Source organism: Eriocheir sinensis, chromosome 15, assembly GCF_024679095.1.
Source record: "Eriocheir sinensis breed Jianghai 21 chromosome 15, ASM2467909v1, whole genome shotgun sequence".
NCBI classification, from domain to species: Eukaryota; Metazoa; Arthropoda; class Malacostraca; order Decapoda; family Varunidae; genus Eriocheir; species Eriocheir sinensis.
In genome coordinates, this window is record NC_066523.1 from 97501 (window position 1) to 122850 (window position 25350).

The 25350-nt window shown below is 48.9% G+C and overlaps 1 protein-coding gene across 1 annotated transcript in view; it reads right to left on the reverse strand.

The window, feature by feature from the left end:
• LOC126998730 (homeotic protein empty spiracles-like) overlaps positions 1-25350 on the reverse strand; it is a 59685-nt gene that overhangs the window by 16841 nt on the left and 17494 nt on the right. Inside the window, exon 2 of the mRNA XM_050860718.1 lies at positions 7123-7292. Within this exon, the coding sequence (XP_050716675.1) occupies positions 7123-7292 (170 nt within the window). The remainder of the gene's footprint in view (positions 1-7122; positions 7293-25350) is intronic.

Sequence of the window (25350 nt, forward strand, 5' to 3'; positions counted from 1 at the left end):
TGGTTGGGGGTGGGGCTGGGTACAGGGGGCTACATGGAAGTGTATTGCTGGTAGGGGACTTATTGTATGGGGGCTGTAACGTGAAAAGGCAAGTGTAAGGTGAAAAGGGATCATGAAAGTAGATGCAAAAGGTAAGGAGAGCGCGGAGACAAAAGCTACTGGTGGGAGCTGTCCACTCACCTCCAGGTCAATAAAACAGTTCCGCCTCGTTGAAAGGAAGACTGTCAATCGATCACACTTGACTTGAGGTTTGTACTACACCCAGTCTACACCAAGTTCGTGACTCCGGCGTAAGACATCCGTGAATATGTTACTAGCTCGGGACCAAGCTGATGAGGACGGTTCCTAAGCACTGTTTAACCGTTCCACTCACGATTTTCGGGGATTTGTTCTCTTTCATTTCTCTGAGTGGTGTTGGCGTTACTCTGTTTCCTCGCTTGTGGTAAGGAAAAGGATATTCGTGAGAGAGGAATGTTCAAGGGCTGCCCCAGACCTTATTCCGTCCCTCCTGTGTGAGTCAGTGCGGGTCATCACGATACAGAAGCAATTCAAGTCCCGCCAAAGTCATCAGAAGACTCGGGCCACCACAAGTGCGCCGTACGACATGGCTTACCGGCGTTACGGCTTGCACATAGATAAAAAAGCCCCTAGGTGAGATAGACACCACTTCCCACACTTGGCTGACTTGGTGAGCTGCCTGCTCGCCTCTGTAAAACGTTTTATCAGCTTGTGATGACAGGTAGCCCAGGTGACGGTCCGGTGCACACGCCTGACAGTCTTTAGCGAGGTTCGCCTGACCGCCAGTGCACGCACGACGATCCACTTCCTTGCCTATTCCAGCTCACCGACACCCCCTCGCCACCACCTCACCATCCTTACCATCCCGGCGCCCTTCCTTCCCTCCTCCTCGCTCAAGTCAACCTATCCCCCTGTCCACTTTTCTGCTCTCCCGCCCATGCCAGAACACCATCCCGCCTTTCTGTTCGCCTGCCCATGTCAGCCCGCCGCCCAGCCCCTGGGCATGACAGGCTCTGCTACATTCAGATGCCAACGCTCTCCGTGTCGAAATGCGTGCTTTTAAAGACATTATACCATGATAGCATCACGGCAACAACATACAGTTTGTCCCTCGTGATAAGAATAAGTATTGCTCAAGTGCGTGATTGCATGCTGAGTGAATCAGTATTGAGCGGAGCCTGACGCGGCGGCTGTGGTGGTGGTGATGATAGTGGTGTTGGTGGTGTTGATGGAGCTGCCATGAGCCCAAAATAGCCCATTACATAAATGAATAAAAAGTTAGCCTGCATTCTGAAAAACAGCTGAGCTGCTACAGCCCAAGATGGCGGGAAAGTCGCGGCCCGGCAGCGCTGCTCGGGCCGCGCCGCGTGGGGGCCGCGAGTGTGTGCGTGGCCGCCGCCCCCCGCCGCTGCAGCTGTCGCGACCTGCAGTTAAGGTTATTGTTTTAAAATATTTCTTCGGCAATTACTCCCGGTAAACAATAGGTCAGTGTTCTAAATTGGTCAATTTTACACCCCTGATATGTTTTATGAGACTTTCATGTTCAATAAATTCCCGGTGTAACACGCGGCTCGCGGTGGACACCTCGCGGCGCCGTGGCGTGCGGCGGCGCCTTATCGCCCCGCCATCTTGATGGAGACCTTGCAGATTTTACGTTACTCGCGGAAAATGTATTGCATAAATATCCATTACGTTTCGGGTGTTCGCAAAATATAGTTACAGATAAATTACTGCCATTACGGAGCATGTTATTAGGCGGACAATTATCGTCATTTTGGCGCATAACGGGACATTTACGAACCCCATAAGTCAGGCTCGGCCCGGCGGTGAGGGCCTCCTGAGGGTGTCGTCCGCGGCGGCCCGGGACACGACACGCCGCCGCCACGCCATTATGGGACAATTTGCTGCGGCGACCCAACGGCGGCGGGAAAAGTGATATTCCGGGACAGCTTGTCAGGCCGCGGGGAGCCACGGCGCGGCGGGTGGCGCAGGGGACGGAGAGGTGCGGCAGGACGAGACGAGAAAAGGGAAGGGAGCGTGCAACGGGGGAGGAAAGCAAGGGAGGAAGGGAGAAGCCGCACCGGTGGGGAAGGACGGGAGCATTCGGCTGGGGAAGAGAGGGAGGACCAATCTGGTTGGGGAGGAAAAGTAGGGAGGGAGGGAGAAACGTCTGGATGGGAGAGCACAGGAGGAAGGGAGGGAAGGGGAGGCAGGGAGAGAAGTGATTTTGGGGGAGGGGGAATAGCACGAGGAACACACACACACACACACACACACACAGACACACACACAAAAACAGGATATGCAAGATAATATAAATTCGAACGAGTAAAATATGATTCGTTATGCTTAAAACCTTAATATCGGTCAAAGGTTTTATAAGGGAGGATGAAAGGCCTAATATAGATCAATCATTTTTCATTAACTATTTCTTACTTTAAGGGAATATTACTTGATGTGGGCTGTGTTTTTTCTTTTGTTCAATTCTTGCTATACCCTCCACCTCCTCCTCCTCCTCCTCCTCCTCATAATAATAATAATAATAATAATAATAATAATAATAATAATAATAAAAATAGTAATGATAATAATAAAAATAATAATAATAATAATAATAATAAGCTTCTCTACATTCATCCAATAGTAATAATAAAGTTTCTTCTACACACTGATGTTGAAAATAACTCTTCCAAAATTTAGGAAAAATATCAAATTCTTTTATCAAGGTCTCTCTCTCTCTCTCTCTCTCTCTCTCTCTCTCTCTCTCTCTCTCTCTCTCTCTCTCACACACACACACACACACACACACAAACACACACGAGCATTTATTGTCTACGCTGTTAATATGTGCAAACAAGGAGACCGTCTGTGTGTGTGTATGTGTGTGTGTGTGTGTGTGTGTGTGTGTGTGTGTGTGTGTGTGTGTGTGTGCACGCGGCGGGGCGGGACATGTATATAGTCACGCCGGGACGGTCGCTTGTGGTCTCGGGGCTAATAAAGAGGCGGTTGTGGGTGGCCATCTTGTCGGGGCTTCCTTGCGGCGGCGGGGGCGGGGAGGGTGTGGCGGAGGGTCGAGGCAGGGAAGAGGGAGGATGGGAAAGGCAAGGTAGGGGAGAAGGGGGGAGGGGAAGAAAGGCCCGGAAGTGGTGGACATTATGGCAAAGCTCGCCCAAAAAAGTGAGTGGACTCCGCCCGCCTCTACCCTACCCTGCCCCTACCCGCTCTCCTCCTCCTCCTCGCAGGGCCCCGGAAAGGAAATGATTCTGAAGAGCGGCATTCCCTCGGCCATAACCATTCCAGTAAATATCATGATGGGAAAGAACACGCCGTCCGCCTGTCAACGGACCAACGGCGCGATCCTGTGTGTTGTTGGGTGGTGACGTCCGCGCTGGAGCCCCACTGATGCATGTTTCTCTCTCTCTCTCTCTCTCTCTCTCTCTCTCTCTCTCTCTCTCTCTTTAAAGCAAACTGTTGTTGAGACGCCATACTATACAACAAACTGTTATTCTAAGTCTTAACCAACGCCAGAACTATTCTATGCAAAGATTATTTTACGCCAAGCTTTCATTATACGCCACACTAACATACGCAAGACTATCTCAGCATTATTATTGTCATTATTAGACTATCAGTATTATCTTCTTACGCGCCAAAATATTCTTCTTCTTCTTCTCCTTCTTAAACTATCTCATTATTTTATTTCTATGCGTCAAACTATCATACACCAGCAACAGTGTCAGAACCCAGGCCAGAACTTCTCGTAGCTATGGCAAAAGCACCATCAGAACCATATACCTACGTGTCAAAACCAATGCCGAAATATTACACGCCAAAAATATTTTACTCCAGACTCTTATGCACCGCAACTAATATTATAACCCGGCCCAGAACCAACCCCAGCACATTATACATCAAAAGACAACAAAACTATATATATGAGAAAACCAAAGTCAAAATATTAAGCTCTAGACTATCATACACCTCACCTAACGTCGTAACCAAATTCAGAACTAACCCCAGAATACATATGCGTCAAAAGATCCACTCACTGACGCAGGGTAGGGAAGGCTTAGGAGGGGGTCGGGGTGTCCAGTCTCCGTCGAGTTTTCTATTAATAAGAATCACTTTGTGGACCATCACGATTGTTGAGGGGAAGGAAGGAAGGGGGAGGAGGGAGGAGACGAGAAGGAGAGGGAAGAGGGAAGGTGGAGGGGGAGATGGGACACGAGAAACGGTAGGGGACAAGAAAAAAAAAGAAGGGGAAGAGAGGTAATAGGATTGGAAGGGCAAGGAAGGTGGGGAGGGAGGGAGATGTGAGGCAAAGGGTCACAGGGAGGAGAGGGGTGATGAAGGAAGGGAGAATTAGTAAGCTGAATTTTTTTAATCAAAGATATTAATGAAAAGTGACTTATTGTCCACTTGTTTTCCTCTTACTCGCTCTCTCTCTCTCTCTCTCTCTCTCTCTCTCTCTCTCTCTCTCTCTCTCTCTCTCTCTCTCTCTCTCTCTCTCTCTCTCTCTCTCTCTCTCTCTCTCTCTCTCTCTCTCCTGAACACAAAACCTTCCACACCAATGTTTTCCTCTCGTTCCTTCTTTTCCCCTCGTTCTTCCTTCCTTCCTTCCTTCCTTCCTTCCTTCCTTCCTTCCATCTTCCCTCCCTCCCTCTCTCCCTTCCTTCTTTCCTCCCTTCCTCGCCCGCCCCACCGCTCGGCCGCCTCGTGTTGATAATCTGGGAGTTGCGTGACGCGGCTTATATTTACGAGAAATAATTCACACCTTAACTCAGGCTTTTATTAGGCGAGTGTCGTGTGGGTGTCCTGCGCTTCTCGGCTGCTTGCGGGGCGGCGCGCGGGTGTTTCTATTTCCTGACTCTAATACACCCACTAAGAAAGGATAATGAAGAGTTTTGCGCCCTAATGCACTCGGTTTAGAGAAGAGGTACTTGAAAGTGCTTGTGTTGCCAGCGGTCTGTGTGGGGAATAGACGTGCGCGAGTAAACACACACACACACACACACACACACACGGATAGGTAGATTTTTTCTGGTAATCACAGCAAAGAAGTTACCCATTTACGCAACACACACACACACACACACACACACACACACACACACACACACACACACACACATACACACGAGATGAACTCTGGCCCCATCGACCCGGGCGCCTGGCCGTTAGTGTCTCCCGAGGACTACGTGTTGAGAAAATCTATGGACGGCGCCGCTACATTCACTACCGGCAAGGGCGAGACGCGCCTCATGAATGCACGAGAGTTCCGCCCCTCCGAGTGCTGCCGGGATTAGGGTGTTGCCGAGCCTCGTATATTTAGCATTATTGCACGCAAGACCCGCCAGCGTTGACAGGCGCCGAACACGCCACACTCAGCCAAGCAACGCTGCCAACGCCCGCTCCTGCCTCGCCTTGACCGGCCAGTCACAGAGCCACGTTCAGCCTTGTAGCAGAGTGTTACCTTGTTGCTCAGGATTATCCGTGAACTAAGATTAAAAAAAAAGCATTGTGCAAGGAGTAAAGATTTGGGGTGCCGTGTCCTGGGGAGGGCCGGGGCGGAGCGGGGCGGGGCGGGGTGAGGCGAGGGGTGGTGGTCACCGACTCTATATATGAGGGCCCGGCGGCAGCGGTAGTGCGTGATCGGGGCCTCGTTTACGGAATGTTTTGGCCGAGGCGGGCCGGGGCGGGATGGGACGGCCGCCACAGACGGAGATGAAGGATAAAGGTGACGATACGGAGCGCTCAGCGGCGGGAGGAGGCACGGAGGTGGCGGGTACAGGTGCCGAGGTCAATTAGGCGACCACTGCGCCATAACAAACACATCGAGGGCCATTACTCAGCCCTAGGTGTGTTATCAGCAGCAGTGGTGCTTCCATTGTTAGCCTTTATCACTATTTCAATTTTTTTTTTCATATTGCTATATACATGACATCACTCTTCCCACAGTGTCCCTCTAAAAAACTTTCTATTCAAGTTCATCCGTAAGCTGCCTTATTGCTAAAGCCAACCGGTATCTTCATTCCTTCATCCCTTTTAATAGTAAACTCTAGAACAGGCTTCATATGTCTGAATTTTTTATGTAGGGGCTGATCACGACGCCGTTTCAACCAAAATAGACCTTTGTCCTTTGGAATATTCCTCTGTGTATATATTTTGTGGGGCAGCGTAATGCAGGCGTATTTTTTTTTATTATAGTTTGGTCCTTGATTTGACTTTAATGCCATATTAAAAATCCTCTCACATGTCTGCAATAACAGGCTGTTCGGAGAGTCCTGCTGTTGCCAAGAGGGACAAAGCCGCCTTGCCAAGACAGTGCTATCAGCAGTCCACAGTCCCACGGAACAGGCTGTGCTGAAAGGCGCTGAGGCCAACAAGGGGGGACAGAGCCGCCTTGCCAGGGCTGTGGGTTGGGCCGCGCGTCTGTCAACAGCGGCGGGTCCAGAGGGGCGCCAATTAGGGGTCGCACTAATTTATTATTCCCGTGATCATTAATAGTCGTCATCCTGATCCAAAACTGTGTCTCAGCCTCACGCTGGCTAACGAGCAATAAACAAGTTCGCTTAGCAACGGTTCACGACCTCAACATGTAATATAATATTTGGAGGCACTGTAATTAAAGGGCAGTTCCTGACGCAGCGCATGCATCGTTAATGAGGGCCATTCCGGGGCAGAGGCCAGCACGGCGGTGTCTCCTGCGCAGGGCTGCCAGGCTCGCCGCCTGAACACTCGGTCACGATATTTCTAGTGTGGCGCCGCGGAAAGGATCGAGAGTTGCTGCTTGTTTGCTTGATAATCTACTTTTTGTCTTTTCCCCTGTTCATTTTGAAGGAACAGAGTTCCTTGCGATTGTTATATATATTTTTTATTTGGTTCTCAGTCTGTCTCCTTTACCGTAAGAAACAACAAAAACACGCTTGCCGCCATGTAGCGAGTTAGCTTATAAAGAATCGCTCCCCTGGCTTTCTAAAGAATGTATAACGAAAATAGTCTCCGTTACCTTGAGAAAAAAATCTTTCACCTGTCATGAAGCGACGGAACTTTATTGAACTGACTAAACCTCCCCTTCACTGCGTCAAGGCAGGTGTGACTCACCTGCGTCTCGGAGAGGTTGAGGGACTGCGCGAGCTGCTTCCTCTCGGCGCCCACCACGTACTGGTTCTTCTCGAAGGCTTGCTCCAGCTTCAGCAGCTGACTCGGGCTGAACGCCGTGCGGATCCGCTTGGGCTTGCGGAAGGGCAGCAGGAAGGACGGGAAGTCTGGACCTGAGGAAGAAAAAAAAAGTGACGAGGAATCAAAACGATGAAGACGACGATGAATAAGGTCAGTTAAGTTATGCACAGTCACATTCTAAACGTTATAAATTCCATGCTGCTGTTGCTAGGCCCACAATACTCGCTTCCTTACTTTCCATGATATAGCCAGCATTCTATCTGATCATAATGAAGCACAGCACACTATGGACATATCATAAAAATTTGTCCAACATTATCAGCGGCTTCATAAAACTTGCAGATTTTATATTTGTAATCGTCAGTTTCCTTTTCAGGCAGACCATTAACAGTAATTTTTAACTACTGTATTCTGTTCCTTTTCGGTATTATTTCAACACAAATTCTTTACTTATATGTACATTTAACCCCCCCCCCCCCCCCCCCACACACACACATACACACACAACCCCACCCCACACATATACCAGTAAAAACCTCCATTTCATTACATAATACGAGATTACATTTTCGGCGCTTCCCGCAATTGCAGCATCAGATTAATCCATCACCAAACACGCCCTTTTAATAGCACGGCGGGGGTCGGATGTGCCTTGGTGCGGGCGTTCAATCCATCCCTTAATTGTGAGCATCAGGCGCGGCGCGCACACACGAGGGGCGGCGGCGGCGGCTGAGCCCTAAATACACCAGGGGGCGGCGCCACCCCGCGACGGGTAATCTGATGACAGCATTCATGAGCGCGCTAAATGCAGGGTGCGTGATAATGTGTGTGTGTGTGTGTGTGTGTGTGTGTGTGTGTAAAAGTGTAAACGCTGCTCGAATATCTGATCTCTGTATGACTTTTTATGTTTTTGTATGTTTTCTTTTTAGTGCATCGGTTTCAATATTATTTTTGTCAACGTGTCTGTCTGTCTGTCTGATCTGTGAAAGGCCGTAAGTTGCGCAGCGGCTGATTCGTGGAGTGATGTAAATGTCATTAGTTTTTACGTAGATTTTCGTAATAAGGTGAGAAAGGTGAAGGACTAACTGCCTCCTGGGTAAAAACTCCACTTCTATCTCGCGGAAGGTATGAACAACGCGCGCGTGTGTGTGTGTGTGTGTGTGTGTGTTTCTTTGTCTGTCTGTCTGTCTGTCTGTCTGTCTGTCTGTCTGTCTGTCTGTCTCTCTCTCTCTCTCTCTCTCTCTCTCTCTCTCTCTCTCTCTCTCTCTCTCTCTCTCTCTCTCTCTCTCTCTCTCTCTCTCTCTCTCTCTCTCTCTCTCATTCTCTCTCTCTCTCTCTTTTTCTCTCTCTCTCTAGTATGCATGTATGTATGAATGTGCGGATGTGCGTGTGTATGTGCGTCTGTCTGTAAGCATTTATCAGTTCATTCCGTATTCATGACAAGGCTGGGTCACCATTGTTCAGAAGCACCCCTCAGATCACCCTACCCGCCCTCTCTCCTCCTCTCCCCAGCCTCCCTTCCGCTCTCCCTGTCGCTGGTGTCACTCTCATTAGCGTGTTAGCGCCGTATTAGCATATTACACCAGGTACATCCGATCCTCGCTTGATAGGGATGACAATACCGCGGTGGTTGACAACGGCTGCTCTTGTTCCTCCTTGGCCGACTTTCCTGCGTTGGCCTCGTCTGTCTGTGTCTCCGACTGGCTGGTCACATGCTACTGGGCTCTGAATTAACACTGATCCTGTGCTCTTTTCCCTCCTTGGCTGAGTGTCCCTGCGTGGCTGACAACGGCTGCTTTTGTTCCTTCCTGGCCGACTTTCCCTGCGTGGGCTTCACTTATCACGTGTCCGCTGGTCTGCCTGTGTCTCTGTTTGGCTGGTCGCAGTCTACTGGGTTCTACATTAACCTGGTAGCTGCGGGGATCGTGTTTCTTAAAGGCCCCTCTAAGCGAATTAATGAGAAAAAATCATCACTCATGCAAACCATTTCATAATATATATATATCAATGCATTTGTGATCCCTTTATGCATCATCTGTTTGGGGGAGTTAATGTCATGGCAAAAATATGGCCCGTCGCTGGTACACGGTACAGCCACAAATTTGGCCCCTCGCTGCTACCGGGTTAACACTGATCCTGCACTCTTGTTCCTTCGCTGACAGTTTTCAACCGAGTGGTGGAAGATTACCCACATGCTGTCCAGATCTTCATTCAACCCTAACTTCAGCGACTTCGTTCAAGTGGAGCACCGGGGGGCAGCCTGGGCCAAGCAAGTCACACATCACGGCAGACACTATCGATAAAATTCCCCTGCGCCACTAGCGGGCTGAGGTCGCTCAAGAGACCCCTCAACAAAGCCAATCGGCGCTATAGGCAGGAACAACAAAAAAAAAAGGCTCTCAAAATACAATCTGATCTTGGTCGAATCTATTCATTTCCAACTTATTCGTTTTATTCCACTCTTTCACCTTAGTCTGTCTGTCTGTCTGTCTGTCTACCTGCCGTGCGTACCCCCGTGTTCCCAGCCCCCCGCTCGTCTGTCTGTTCCCTGGCTACAGTGTCGGCTGCTTCTATAGACATCGTGATCTTGGTCTCATCTCCCGGCGCTGCTCTATCTCGTTACGTACATATTACCACATCGCCTTCCATTCTCTTGTCTATGGGTCCCGAGCCTTTGTTTGCACACACGACTACATTTTGTCAGGCTGTCTCCATGGTTTGTTGGTGCGGTCATGGTTCGTTTTCTATATCCTCATCCCCCCCCCACTCCCCTTCTCTCTCTCTCTCTCTCTCTCTCTCTCTCGATGTCTACGCTCCTCAAAATGGTTAATGTTATTTTTCTAATCATCTTTTTTTCTTTTTCTTCTTCCTCTTTTTCTCTGCCAGCTTGTGTGTCTTCCGTATTCCTTCTTTCCTTCTATGAATCTTACTTTTCTGGTTTATTTCTTTCGTTCTCTATCTTCATCTTTTCAATCTTTTTTCTTCCTTTTTTTCTACCACCAGGGTCATAATACTACACATGGAAGTGCCTCCCCCCACAACTTCTACGAAAGCCTTGACAAGTGTGCGTGTTTGGGCGCCGAAATGTTGAAGAAAATATGACCGGGAGTGTATTTCCTCGCCCGCCGCCGAAACAAGATAGTCGTACGCGTAGAGAGGAAGGAAGTGTCGTGCTGAGTTTAAATAAGTGCGTTCACGACCTCCTGTCCACACTACCTATGCTTTGCTCGCTTCTGAAATGGAGTTTGTTACTGTTTACGCTCTCCTCCTCATCCGTCCCCCACCTCTCACCCGGACACCCAGACACCCACACCTACACACACTAATTTAAGCCCTTATTGTTAAGCGTTTCAGTCCCTCAGTTCGCCTGTGTGAAAAGTCTCTCGTAGAAGTTGCTGGGGCTTTCATGGACTGTTTAGCGTTCCTAGTGGTAGTTTAACACGACTTTTGCATCATGAATGGGAAAATCGCACATGAAAACCCAGGTCATCTTCTCTGTAGCCTTGGGAAATAGTCGTATACTGGGAGCCCGAGACGTTTAAGAATACGAATCTAAGTCCTGTGCTGGGTCTTATCAACTCCTCCCTGCCCGCCTTCCCTCCCATTACCTCTGACGGGCCGATCGCTACGCCTCGGGAACAAGACAACAAGAGGCCAATTTTCCTCGCTAGTCACCCCGACGCATCCTGTCTCCCTGGGCGCTTCCATACACGTCCCGGCGCCGCCCCGTGTGGCTGCGGCGGTACACACGTCGCCCGCATGAATGGGATGATAGGAACGAACTCACTTTCTTGTTGCTAAGAATCGCCAGCTTGCTACAGGGCTAAGGGAGGACATGACGCGGGGGTGGGTATGTAAGTAAGGTCGTTCTAATAGCGTTTTCACAGTAGTTTGATGTGTGTGGATGAGGATGTACAATTGAACGCGCCCGATTACCCTTCTTTCTTGGTGCTACGAATCACCAGCTTGCTAGAGGGCAAAGGAGGGACATGACGCGGGGATTATGTCAGTAAGTAAGGTCGTTCTAATAGTGTTTTCATGATAGTTTGATGTGTGTGGATGAGGATGTACAATTGAACGCGCCCGATTACCCTTCTTTCTTGGTGCTACGAATCGCCAGCTTGCTACAGGGCTAAGGAGGGACATGACACGGGGGTATATAAGTAAGTAAGGACATTCGAATAGTGTTTTCATGGTAGTTTGATGTGTGTGAATGAGGATGTACATGAACGCGCCCGATTACCCTTCTTTCTTGGTGCTACGAATCGCCACCTTGCTACAATGCTAAGGACGTGACGCGGGAGGTATGTATAATTAAGGGCCGTCTAATAAGCGTGGTTGCAGAGGCGTTAGCTTGTATGACTGAAGATAAACACGCTTGAGAACATATCCTAGCCCTGTTCAACTTCCTACCTCGCCCTGCTCTCCCTGGCTTGACTTGCAACAGGAATTACAAGGTGAAAGAAGCCGAATAAAGACACTTGAGAACCTAACCTAATCCTGCTCATCCTCCTCCCTCGCCTTACTCTCCCCTTCACTGTCTGGCTTGGCTTGCAACAGGGATGGGGGAAGATGGGGGGCAGAGAACGTAAGGGAACAAGTATGGAAGTATAGGGAAAGAATGGGAGTTATGGTACGGTGATTGCAACGTGAAGGGTTAAGGTTCCTTAGGTGCTACGTCCGTCTATAACCACCGAGGATGTACGAGTGAGCACGCTTAATCGTTTTTGTCTCCCGCCTCGCGCTACTTATCTCGTCGCTGGCAATGTGCGGAGGATAAACGCCTGAAATTACTCTCCTTTGTCTGTCCGTGTGGCGCGGGGAAGGAACAAGTCTGGCTGTCATTTTAACTGAACTTTCCTCTCCATGTTGCCAACGTGAAGTAGTTGAGGCTGACATGCATCCGCTATATACTTTTTTTTTCCTCTTCCTTCGCCGTCTCGCCGCAGTAAGAAGCACACATGACATCCATCCGAACGCACCTCAAGATACAGTCGTAATAGCAGTCGTCTTTGGTCCATACTCTTAAACACATCGGTCTCTCATCACGACTATTTCCCAAGGCCACAGAGAAGGTTAATCGGGTTTTCATGGGTGTTTTTTTCCCGTTCAAGATATAGAAGCCGTGTAAAACGAACACGAGGGTCACAAAACAGTCCATGGAAATCCCAGCAACTTCTACCTACGAGAGGCTTTTCAAACAAGGGAACTGAGGCGCCGAGACGTTTAAAAATACGGTGTTTTGTCTTGGCGGCTAAAAGGGGACAGGTAATTCTTGGTAACGTCTTCGCCACGGTAAGAAGCATAAACGATAGCCATCCCAACGCACCTCAAAATGACAGTCATAACACCCGTCGTCTTTGTCTTGGCAGCGAGAAGGCGAGTAATTGAGGGCAACACACACTCGCTACCTTCTGGCTTGGTGGTAACGTCTTTGCCACACTACGGAGCATAAATAACAGACATCCTAACGCACTTCGAGATGACAGTCACAACAACCATTCTCTTTGTCTGGGCAGCGAGAAGGCGAGTAATTCAGGGCAGCACACACTCGCTACCTCTTTCCTTGGTGGTGACGTCTGCCTGTCCGGGGTGAGATGCGGCCCTGATAACAGTCTTCATGGCAATTACAGCGCCATTACTCTGTAGCGCGTGTACTGCGAAGACGATAAATAGGTGTTTCTTTATATATATGGTCAGGAAGACTGAGCCAACGGGGGGAAACATGTGTCACAGAAAGTTGGATAAGAATTGACAAAAATGAATAGTCTGATCTAAAAACAATTGAGAATGAAGAAGAATATGGACAAACCACGACAAAGCAACACGATGACAAACAGTTATGGTGGACTGATGAGAACAACAACGACAACAACAACAAAACAGATTGACAAAAAAATGAATAATCTGATCTTAAAACAATTGAGAATGAAGAAGAATATGGACAAGCCACGACAAAGCAACACGATGACAAACAGTTATGGTGGACCAATGAGAACAACAACGACAACAACAACAAAACAGATTGACAAAAAAACGAATAATCTGATCTTAAAACAATTGAGAATGAAGAAGAATATGGACAAGCCACGACAAAGCAACACGATGACAAACAGTTATGGTGGACCGATGAGAACAACAACAAAACAGATTGACAAAAAACGAATAATCTGATCTTAAAACAATTGAGAATGAAGAAGAATATGGACAAGCCACGACAAACCAACACAATAACAACTGGTGGTGGTGGACCGATGCAGACACTTTCCAGATAAGTAATACGAATCAACAACAACAACAACAACAAGAACAACAACGGAGGAAAGAACCGCTTTGACATGCATTCCGATTCTCTCTTCAAACCCCGATCGCCTATCACCATTAAACGTTAGCAACCAGCCGCCTTTTCCCGCCTCTAAACAAACGTCTCTCTTTTTCCCATTTTCTTTGTTTTCTCTTCGGCCTTTATCTCGGCGACGCAACCTTCCAATCATTTTTATAGGGACCCGGACGAGTGTAATTACACGCTTAGTTGGCGAGGTCAGTTTCGTGTTAAGTCTATCAGGAGACGGATCGGCTGACTGGCTGGATGAAGGGATGGCTGACTGGCTGCTTGGCGGGTGAGTTGACTGACTGGATGAATGGATGGGTGAGTGGCTGAGTTGAATTGACTGACTGGCTGGCTGACTGGCTGAATGAACTGGTGAATGACTGACTGGCTGGCTGGCTAATTGACTGACTGACTGAGTGGTTGGCTGGCTGACTGGCTGACTGACTGACCGACTTAATGACTAACTGATTGGCTGACTGACTGAATGACTGACTTACTAACTGACTGGCTGGTTGACTGAGTGAATGACCGACTTACTAACTGGCTGGCTGACTTCATGGCCCAGACACCCCCGGCCTCGGAGAGAACCAACCGAAATTAAGCGGCGCATCTGTGCCTGCCAATCCCGATGATCAAGTGGCCGCGTTATCGTGCGTCAGATGCTTAAGTGAGTCTGTCAGAGCCTTCACTCACTCCCTCGCCGCTGATAAGGACTGGAAATGATCCGCTTAGCGAACGCCTCAACTTCCACCCTCATATCAACTATTTCTAAAAGCCGAAAAGGAGATAAGTCTGGTTCTAATGTGTGTTTTTTCAGGTTCATGGTAGAGAAGAAGGGTGAAACTACAAATAGGGTCATAGAATCACTCCTGGAAATGCTCACCACTCCTACGAATGCCTTGAGCGCTGAAATGTTTAAGAATATGACCCTCACGCCTGTATTCTCAAACATTTCGTGGGTTATACACACCCACATTTAGTAAGAATTTCGTTGAGGTTGTGGTGTTAGTATTTTCGAGGGTAGTTTTATGAGCCTAGTGATAGTTTGAAGAAGACTTTTGCACCATGAATGTGACAAACGCTCATGAGGAACGTAAGATTCATGCATGTTTTTTGGGGTCTTGTGGAAATACTTGTTGTGAGGGTCGAGAGCGTCTGAAAATATGGTCTCGACTCCCTTTCCTTTCCCCTTCACTCGTTCCTACCTTCCTTTCCCTTCATCCTCACTCCCTTTCGCATCTTACACCTTCGCCTGCCACCCCTCCATCACCTCTCCGTCCCTCGCTCACACCTTCCCTTACACTACTTACCCCCCTCACCTGCCACCCCTCCATCACCTCTCCGTCCCTCCCTCACACCTTCCCTTACCTTCCCACTCACTCCCTTCCACCACTCACCTGCCACCCCTCCATCACCTCTCCCACCCCTCGCTCACGCCTTCCCTTCACTCAACCTGACACACCGCCCGCTGACATCCGCCTCACATCTGCTCTCCGTATACCTTACATCACCTCACCTCACCTCACCTCATAATGACTATATGGAAAACGCCCAAGGTATAAAAGCTTCTTCATTTCCATCCACGTATAACACAAACTCATCACCTTCGCGGATAAAACACAAACTCCTTAAGACAACGTTTATATGGATGGGAAAAGCCAAATATATATATAAGCTTGTTCACTTCCATCCACGCGTATCACAGACTCAACATCATGAATCTCCGCGGATAAGATCTCGGGACGGCTTCTATCACGGCAATGAGGAGAACAATCGCGTCTGTCCTTTTGCCTAAGCACACACACACACACACACACACACAACACAAGGGTTCTGTGGAGGTCAAGGCGGGGCAGGTTTAGCCTCGTGCTTGGCGTCAATGATCATATAACAGCCTGGGTTTGTGTGACGCGGGGGGTTTAGGGTCACCTCATCAGCTGAACAAAGCAAAGACAACACCGCACCTGTCCCGGTGATCACGCAAAAACGCCACGCGTCACAAAGCTTCCCTGGACGTCACCGCGGGCCAGGTGTTGTTCCCTCGTGCTTGCTGCCTTGTTTTACGTTTGGCCTAAAGTGTAGGTAGGCTCTCATGGACCTGTTGATCGTCCCTAGCCCGTTAGTGGCGCAGGCAAGTGTTTTATAGTGGCGCCATCCTGCTTGGCTCATGCTGCCCCCAGTTGCTCCACTTGATTCCATGGAGTTTTGGTAGTCTTAGGCCTCTCGACGGTGACTGAAAATTGTCAGCTTGAAGCGGCGAGAAGGGACTTGAACCTGGGTCACTCAGAACACGGCAGCCGCACGCTGACGACTCCGCCAGCGCCTCCCCGCCTCGCCTGTGGCCATATAACACCTTGGCCTTGCATAACGCGGACTAGCGACGTCACCTCATCAGCCAAACAATGCGGAAGACAACCGTTCCGTGGACGTCACCGCGGGCCAGGTTTTGCCGCGTTTTGCGTCCACGATCATATAGGACCCGGTGCTTGTATAACACTTATATCACCCATCAGGCAAACAATGCGGGGAAAGGCGTTCATGTCTCGTTGATGACACACACACACACACACACACACACACACACACACAATTTTTGGTCAGGCGCGTGAAGGCTGGAAGGTCAGAACTCCGAGGCGCTGGCGAGGCGTTGCATGGCGCCCATGTCACATGTGCCTGCCTGCGCGGCCTCTGTCCCTCCTCCTCCCCGGCCTCCTGACTATCCCTTCATCTCCTGCCTGGCGCCCCTCACCCGCAGCTGTCTCGCAGCGTCCTCAAATAGCCACCTCCATTCATATTTTCTGACCTTCCGCGCCCTTCACTGCTTTTAATCTTGTCCAATGCGTTGCCCCATCACGCGCCTGCGAACCTGCACGTACACACTAACACACCATAGCCGTCTCTCCGCTGTGCTTCTCTTTGGCAATGCGTCTCCCTTTCAAGCACAAGAACTGAATGACCCTTTGCTCCACGTGCCTCTACTAGGGAGCTACATCGACCTGTCACGTAATTACAATGAGGCGAGTTTCTTTTGACATCGAAGTAGGAGCGAAGTGTCATTCCAATGCCACAGTACTCCTATAGCTGTCTTTCCTTCACCCTGTTTCTCAGACTCTTTGAAGGGTGGGTATATCAAGACATCTCATGGACAAAGCTCATCTTCGCGTCCTTTTCCGCATGGTTTTCGGCGGAGGGAAGGGAATTTGGAAGGGATGAGAAGGGACGTAGAGGAAAAGAAGAGGAAAGGATGGGAAAGGAATGGCTGAGAAGGTATGGGGAAAGGAGGGGAAGGAAAGATAATTAAGGAGGGATGTCAAGTAAAGGAAAGGAAAAGGGAAGAGGACGGGAAAGGAAGAAAAGGGAAGGAGAAGGAGCAGTCCAGCCTTCATCCAACGCCTCCTTCACCTCCTTCTCCTCCTCCACTATCAAGGGAGAATAATCTCTTTATTTATACCAAGCAGTCGACCCTTCATCCAATACTGCCCTCCTTCCGACACTACCTCATCCAACGCCGCCCCGTCCTCCTTCCCCTCCTCCCCCTGGCCAAGGTTCTCTAGCGGACCCATCAAGGGACAACAATTCCACAACAGTCGTGACGTGACCATTGTTTCTGGCGGCACTGATCAGTATCGCGGCGCGGCAGCTGTCCTCCGCGGGCCGCTTGTGACATCCTGGGAAGGTGTATACGAGAAACTTTAATGCGCAAGCCACGTGGCCTCCCGCGAGTGTGTGTGTGTGTGTGTGTGTGTGTGTGTGTGTGTGTGTGTGTGTGTGTGTGTGTGTGTGTGTGTGTGTGTGTGCAGGGGAGAGGATGGGGAAGGTAGGGAAGGAAAGGGAAGGAAAGGTAAGGAAAAGAAGGGGCTGAGATGGGAAGGAAGGAAAGGGAAAGCAAAGAAGAGACGAACAAATGAAGAAGAAGAAGAAGAAAAAGAAGAAGAAGAAGAAATAATGATAATAACAAGAAAAAGAAGAAGAAGAAGAAGAAGCCGCAGAACAGATTAGGCAACAGGAAGGCGCCAGCACTACATAACAAGCCTTAGTGCTTCTTACAGCCCTAGCGAGTCGTATTTCCATGCTGTGAACGCCGACGAGTTGATGATGTACAGACACAACGAAAAAAAACGAAGGAAGAATATAATGGAGATAATGCTGGCTGTAATTTCCTTCACTCCCCGTACTGCATTGTTTTGTGTGGAGGAGGAGGAGGAGGAGGAGGAGGAGGAGGAAGAGGAGGAGGAGAAGGAAAAGGGAAAGTGAAACATGCCAATAAATTTATCTTAAGTATAATCAATCTGGAGATTTGATGATTAGCTTGTCAGTGCGAGAGGCGGAAGGAAAGATAGAGAAGGGAAGGGAAGGGAAGGGAAGGGATGAGAAGAGCAGGAAAGAGAAGAGAAGGGAAGGGAAGGGAAGGGAGGGGAAGGGAAGGAAAGCAAAGGGAAGGGAAGGGAAAGGTAGGGAAGCTAAGGGAAGGGAAGAGGAAAGCATGGGAAACCTAACTAAACTTCCCTTCCCAATCCCCCCCATCTCTCTCTCTCTCTCTCTCTCTCTCTCTCTCTCTCTCTCTCTCTCTCTCTCTCTCTCTCTCTCTCTCTCTCTCTCTCTCTCTCTCACACATGCGTTTGAAATCAATCTCTTCTTCCCTCCCCTTTCCTTCTCTTTTTTTTTCTTTCCTATCCTTTCCTCTCCACTCGTTTCTTTCCTTTCCTAACCTTTCCTTCCCTTCCCTTCTGTCCGTCTATATGTCTGTCTGTCTGTGAGTGTCTGAGTGAGTGAGCCAACCATCGTCATCATCAGGAGTGGGAGCAATTATCACGTAAGTACCTTGTATAGGCGTCGTAAAGCGGACTAAGACTTGCTCGGGCTCGGAGTGATCACAGTAATCATGAGTGTGAGAAGGTGAGGGGAAGGGAGGGGAAGGGAAGGGAAGGGAAGGGAAGGGGTGGGAGGGGAAGAGGGGGGAAGGGAAGGGGAGGGAAGGGAAGGGAAGAGAAGGGGTGAGAACAGAAGGGATATGAAGGGAAGGGAAGGGAAGGGAAGGGGAGGGGAGGGAATGGGAGGGGAGGAAAGGGAAAAGAATGATGGAAGAAGGGAGGGAGGGAGGGAGGAAGAGAGGGAGAGAAGAGACAAAGAGACAAAAACAGGTAAAGAAGAATAGGAAGGAAGAGGAAAGGAGAGGAGAAAAGAAGAAAGGATGGAAGGAAGGAAGAGGGGAGGGAGAGAAGGGAGGAGGGAGGAGGGGAGATAAAAGGAGGGAAGGATGGAAGGATCTGTGTAGGTCAGTCGTATCAAGAATCTTCCCTCCCTCCTCCTCCTTTCCCCCTTCCCTCCCTTCCCTCCCCCTCCCTCCCTTCCTCCACGTCTCCAGTTGACAGCCAGACAGTAATGGACAGAGCGACGGTGGTGGTGGTGGGGATAGCAGTGGTGATGACAGACTGGTAGTGATGGTGATGGTGTGGTGGTGGTGGTGGTGGTGATGTTTTATGTGGTGGTGTTGATGGTGGAGTGGTAGTGATTGTATATTGCATTGGAGGTGACAGAGGGGGAGGTTGTGTTGGGTTTCGTGGGCAGTTATTTTGGTGATGGTGGTGGTGATGGTGTTGTCCGGGGTGGGGGAGTAATGGTGTTGACGGTACTGTTAGAACTGGAAGCAGCAGCGGTGATGGTGGTGATAGTGGTGGTGGTGGTAGTGACAGCAACAGCAACAGCGTGTCGGCGTGGCGTAAGTGCCGTGTCATTACTTCTAATCGTCAATGTATGGACAACAATGAGCAATACTCGCCGTAATCACACGCGGCTTATATAGACACACGGCTGGTGGCAACGAGTCTCCAGGCGTGAAGAGCGGCGAGACCAAACAGACGGACTACACGATACTCAGGGCCGTATTGTTAAACTCTCGGAAACCCTAGTCCATCTATTTCCAAAGGCCCTCGCAGAAGTTGTAGGGGTTTCCATGAGTGGTTTCCTGAGCTTAGTGGTAGTTTTGTAAAAGCTCTGCGTATATACCCCTATTGGTGTTGTACTAAGGGCAAGGAAAATAGTATAAATAAGGAAACAGGGAATATTGCCGAATTAAAATGAACTACGTCCGTAAACCAAAGGAAGATAATATGACCAAATATTTACTGAAGACTATCTGACGATGAGGCCACGCTAATGTTATCCTAAAAAGCAGTGGGTAGAGAAAACACGACAGACGGCAAGACCATTTCGAGTTAATTAATAATGAAGAAAACGAAGGAAAAATATGACACCAATTCGTTGACATGAGTAATAATAATAATAATAATAATAATGATAATAGGAAGCTACCAGAAAGAGAACAAGACCAAGAATAAAGATGGTGATGATGATGGAGAGAGAGAGAGAGAGAGAGAGAGAGAGAGAGAGAGAGAGAGAGAGAGAGAGAGAGAGAGAGAGAGAGAGAGAGAGAGAGAGAGAGAGAGAGAGAGAGAGAGAGAGAGAGTTGGGTCATGCAGGTCTGTAGCATATGAAGAAAGACATGCACATAGATATACATAGATAGATGGATAGATAGATAGAAAGACATAGTACAAATAAAATAAAGAGTATGACAATAGAATAAATAAAAAGAGAAAGAAATGAAAGAGGTGAGTCGCCAATTATAACCTCGCGAGCCTTTTTATCATTGGGCAATAACACCGTGAAATTATTGGGCCGCCGGGAACGTGATCAGAGGCCCAACAGCGCGGCGAGGAGGTGCTGAGTCGCGCCCACCTCGCCTAATTGGTTTTCGATCGTTGATGTGGAGTCTGCGATAAAGGCTGACTGGGAGGCGAGGTCCTTGGTGATACTGCTTCATTGGAGGAGGTTAGCGGGGCCTTCTGTGCGCTGAGTGAGCTTATGGGAGGGTTTCTGATTTTTGTTTTTTTTACGTCTCCGCCTATTGCGCCGGTAGCCTTGCTTGAGGGGCCTGGATGGCATTCAGCCCCAGCCCGTCATGGCGCAGGCAAGTGTTTATAGTGGCGCCATCTTCTCTTGGCTCATGCTGCCCCCCCGGAACTTGTTCTTGATTCTTGGACGGTTTCCTCTAGAGTATGGGTTGATGGGTGGTCTTCAGGACACCATGTGGGTAGTTTTAAGCCACTCGGCGGTGACTGAAAAATCTGAGGTGGTAGCGTGGGGATTCGAACTCGTGTTGTCCATCACGTGGTGAATGTGGGCCCAGCACGCTACTACTTCAACCACCGCCTACCCAAATTACGTATATACCCATTATTACGTATATACTGACATCCATACATTAGAAAGGCTTGCTGAGGGGTTGAGGTGGTTGGCGGACCCTTGTATGCACTGAGTAAGCTCATGGGGATATTTTCTGAGTGGTCAATACGTATATACCGACACCAATCCACGGACTGATCTTAAAGAGGCTTGTTGAGGGGTTGAGGTGATTAGCGGGCCCCTCTATACGCAAGGTGAACTAATAGGGATGCTTGCTGAAGGGTCATTACTTATATAACGACATCAATGCAGTGACTGAGCTTAGGGAGGTTTGCTGCGGGGTATGTCGTGTTGCGTTCGGGACCAGGCGGGGCAATACAGGGTTTGGAGAACTGTGAAAAGAGGTAAGATATTATTATTATTACTATTATTAAGAGACTGAGGCTTTGAAAATATTGTATGAAGAATGCCGTACTTTCGATGTCTATTGAATTTTGAACATTTTCCTCTGCGATAACAAAAGGCCGCAAAACATCTTTTATCAAGGAGCCAACTGTTTAAACATGACCTTTATCATCAGCAAGTCGTGGCTCGGAAGACAGTGCATTGAGGTTATGAAGGGAGGGACGCGATGCTTTCGACATAATCTGAAATTCTGAACACCTTCCCGGGAGGTAATAAATGGCCGCATATTTGAATGAGAATTTAATTCTAAGCAGCTTGTGGCTCTGGGAATATTGTCTGGAGGTTAGTTATGGAGGAATGTTGTGCTCTCGACATCTATTGAAATTATGAACACTTTTCTCGCCGATAACAAAAAGCCGCAGGTTTGCCGCTATTTGGTGGCCACAAGTCAAGTTTTAATGGGACCCGCGCGCCGGGACGCTCCCTCGGGCTGACGAGTGTGTGGCTGTCAAGGCTGTCGGTGACTGCTGCACAGATGACTGGCGTCGGGCTGGACGTCGGGGGCCGCGCCGAGAAGGGAGAGGGTCGGCAGGAGGACGGTGGCATATACGGCGTCAGGAGGCCTCGCCGAATATGTCAAGGGTGGGGTGGGACGGGCCAGGAAGGGTGGGAGGTGCGGCGCCGAGAGGATACGTTGGGCAGCGGCCATGAGACGCTGACGTGTTCCCGTGTTCGTTCTGTGCATGGTATCGCCGACACGCCACGCTCGTGACGCGGCGCCCAGCCCTGCCCTGGAGTGTGTGACCAAGGCCTCGCCGTGACCAGGAACACCAGACAGCGGCCCTCCAGCTATCACGAACACTATAGGTCACCACTCTCCGGTGACCAGGAGTGTGGAGTCTCGCGTGTATAGTTCCCCTAGTGTCGGCCACGCTCTAAGTCTGTGTTCGTCAGTGTGCGGGTCGCGGCCCACCACTGAGCCACGAGAGCTCGCCGTGTCGCCACTTCTTCATAAAACGTTAACTAAATAACGGGCGCCGGGAGGGTCAAGGCTCCTAGTACGGTCAAAAGGTTTTTAAATAAGTCGTGCGAATAGAGATTGGCGCTAACTGTGTCACTGAGGAGAACTTGACCAGCGCGGCTCAAAGGGAAGCTTAAGTAATATCACGACCGTTCCTGTGCCGCAACGTGGCTGCCAGTCCTACCGCAACACACTTGTATAATTATATATCCTAGGCTAAGCTTCCAAGGCATGAGGGGTCCTGCCTGAGCAGACATGACCTCAGGTACACCGTGGAAGGTCACGTCCAGTCCCTGCGTCAGGCAGCTGAGGGTCACGGAGTCGCCAGCCTCAGGTGGCGGTCACCGGGCGGCCATGGCAGCGGCCCCTCAAATGGTTCTCCCGGATGGCCGCGGCTTCGGACCGAACACCAGCCCGCCTGGCCGCCCGCCGCCCCGGCCAGCACGCCACGGACACGAGACCGCCCGCCGCCATGGGTAAAGAAAGGGGAATGGATGGCCTTCCTTCCCCGCCCAAAACAACGCCTGCCCGCTGCAATTATCCTGAAACACGAGATAATCCATCCACGCTGAACACTTCTCGCCCCTCGGGCCGCCGACGACCCCTAGAGGTGACGGCGAAGTGCTGACATGGCGACGAAAAATTACCATACGACAAGGATCTGAGTCCATTTGTGGCAAAACTCTGCCCGTCACGCCGCCGGCTAGAGGAGAGCTAGAGGAGACGCAGCCACGGGAGCATGTTCACACCCAGACGTAATTGCACCACCTGGATGGGCGGGGCTTGCGTGCGTGCGTGCGTGCGAGAGAGAGAGAGAGAGAGAGAGAGAGAGAGAGAGAGAGAGAGAGAGAGAGAGAGAGAGAGAGAGAGAGAGAGAGAGAGAGAGAGAGAGAGATGGATATGTGGTGCAAGGAGAGGGAGAGAGGGGGCAAGAGAGCAAAGAAAGACCAGCTGCTGCCTTGTACAAAGTCACCCCTGCCAGGCCAGGACCACCACCACCACCACCACCACCTGCTTGTATAAAGTCACTCGTGTCCACACAACCAGGACGACCACCACCACTACCACCACTACCACCAACACCACCACCACAATCACCACTACCATCTGTCTGTGTAATTTCGCCCCTGCCACACTATCAGGCTCTTCACCACCAACACCACCACCATCTATCTGTCTGTGTAAATTCGCCCCTGCCACACGGTCAGGCCCACCACCACCACCACCACCTGTGTACGAAGCCACCTCTCCCCAAACCAGCTGGCGAGCCACTCTACCGCCCACATCGGAAGCACAGTCCAGGCATTAAAATAAAACAGAAAATCAAGGTCCAACACATAAGCAAAACTACTACATCAAATTCTGCAATAGCGTAACACACAGACATCAATAATCGCGCGTTATCTGAGAACTGTTCGTAACATCGGAGCTAAATGTGGGAACTTAAAAAGATTCACCAAATAGAATCGCATCCGATCACCACATGCTGGCTTGTAGAGTAGAATCACCCCTACATAGCCCATCACTCTTAAACCTTTCCTAGTCTAAGCATATCTATTTTTTTTTCACACCTCTCCCTGGCTGCCCATTTAGTCCCCATCATTAGTGCCTTTCATTTTCTAAGCATCTACAACTCTTTTTTTACAGCTGCCCAGATATAATACCATTCACTAGTATCTTTTCTAACCATCTCGACTCTTTCATATGCTTCCCTCAGCCCATCTACTTGTCCTATTACTCGTAACTTCACATTCATATGCACTTTTTCTCCGCTACTTAACACCCCCAGCTGCCCGTATATCCAATCCGCTTGTACCTCGCATTTCCTCAGCACTTGTCTCCTCTTTTTCATCTACCTCGCGCAAAAGCAGCTCAGAGGCATAATCAGGGACACCAAGAGTTCGTTAGGAGACACCAACCACTTGTATCTCTCCTACTCTCCTAACTCCTTTTACTTACTCTCCTCTTCCTTCTCCTCCTCCTCTTATTCTTTCTCTTTTTCCTCCTTCCCCTCTTCTTATTCTTCCTCTTTCTCGTCCTCCTCCATGTACGCTCGCAGAGGCAGCAGAAGCAAACTCATATGTCTCAGGACTAAGTGGAAGGCAAGCGGTTGTAATTTTTCACCCGGCGACACATGACTATCCTCGCCAGCGCGTTTATTTTCCCTTCAAGATAATGAAATTAGATGGACGAACAGGCGGCCACTGCAGGAGACGGGCCGAGACAAGCGAGCGTCTTAATCTTGGCCCAGCAGACGTATAAGGCCAGCGAGGAGGAGCTCACAGCCACTTCATTCTGGGACGCGGTTTTTAATGTTTTTCTCCTCGGGGCAGACTGATCAAAATGGGCAACGGGGACGTGTAATGCCATGCTTGTACGCTTGTTTTTGAGTCTCCAATACGGTGGTTAGCTTTACGGTGTCATGTAGTGTTCTGAAATCGAGTCTTATTAATGTTGTTTTGGTAGAATGTTATGCTATTGGGTCTTTTGTATCCCTTCCCATTACGTTCTTTTGCCTTGCGATGTTATGTAAGAGCAGAGGAGAATAAGAGAATACAAATAAGCGAATGAGAATAAATAAGAGGAGAAATCAGCGATTGAGTAAAGAGAAAAAACAGAGAATACCCAGAGAAAATGCGGAGAAAATAAGAAAATAAGAAAATATAAATACCACAATAAGAAAAAAAACAATAGAATAATAAAAGGAGAAGAAACAAGATATTAAAAAAAATACAAATGAGAGTATGAGAAAAAATCAGAGAATCCCAAAGAAAAAATGCGGAAAAAATAAGAAAATATAAATACCACAATAAGAAAAAAGAGAATAAGACAATAGAAATAATAAAAGGAGAAGAAACAAGATATTAAAAAAAATACAAATGAGAGAATGAGAAAAAATCAGAGAATCCCAAAGAAAAAATGCGGAAAAAATAAGAAAATAAGAAAATATAAATACCAGAATAAGAAAAAAAGACAATAGAAATAAGAAAAGGAGAAAGAAACAAGAGATTAAAAAAATACAAATGAGAGAATGAGAAAAAATCAGAGAATCCCAAAGAAAAAATGCGGAAAAAATAAGAAAATAAGAAAATATAAATACCACAATAAGAAAAAAAAGAATAAAAGAATAGAAATAAGAAAAGGAGAAGAAACAAGATATTAAAAAAAATACAAATGAGAGAATGAGAAAAAATCAGAGAATCCCAAA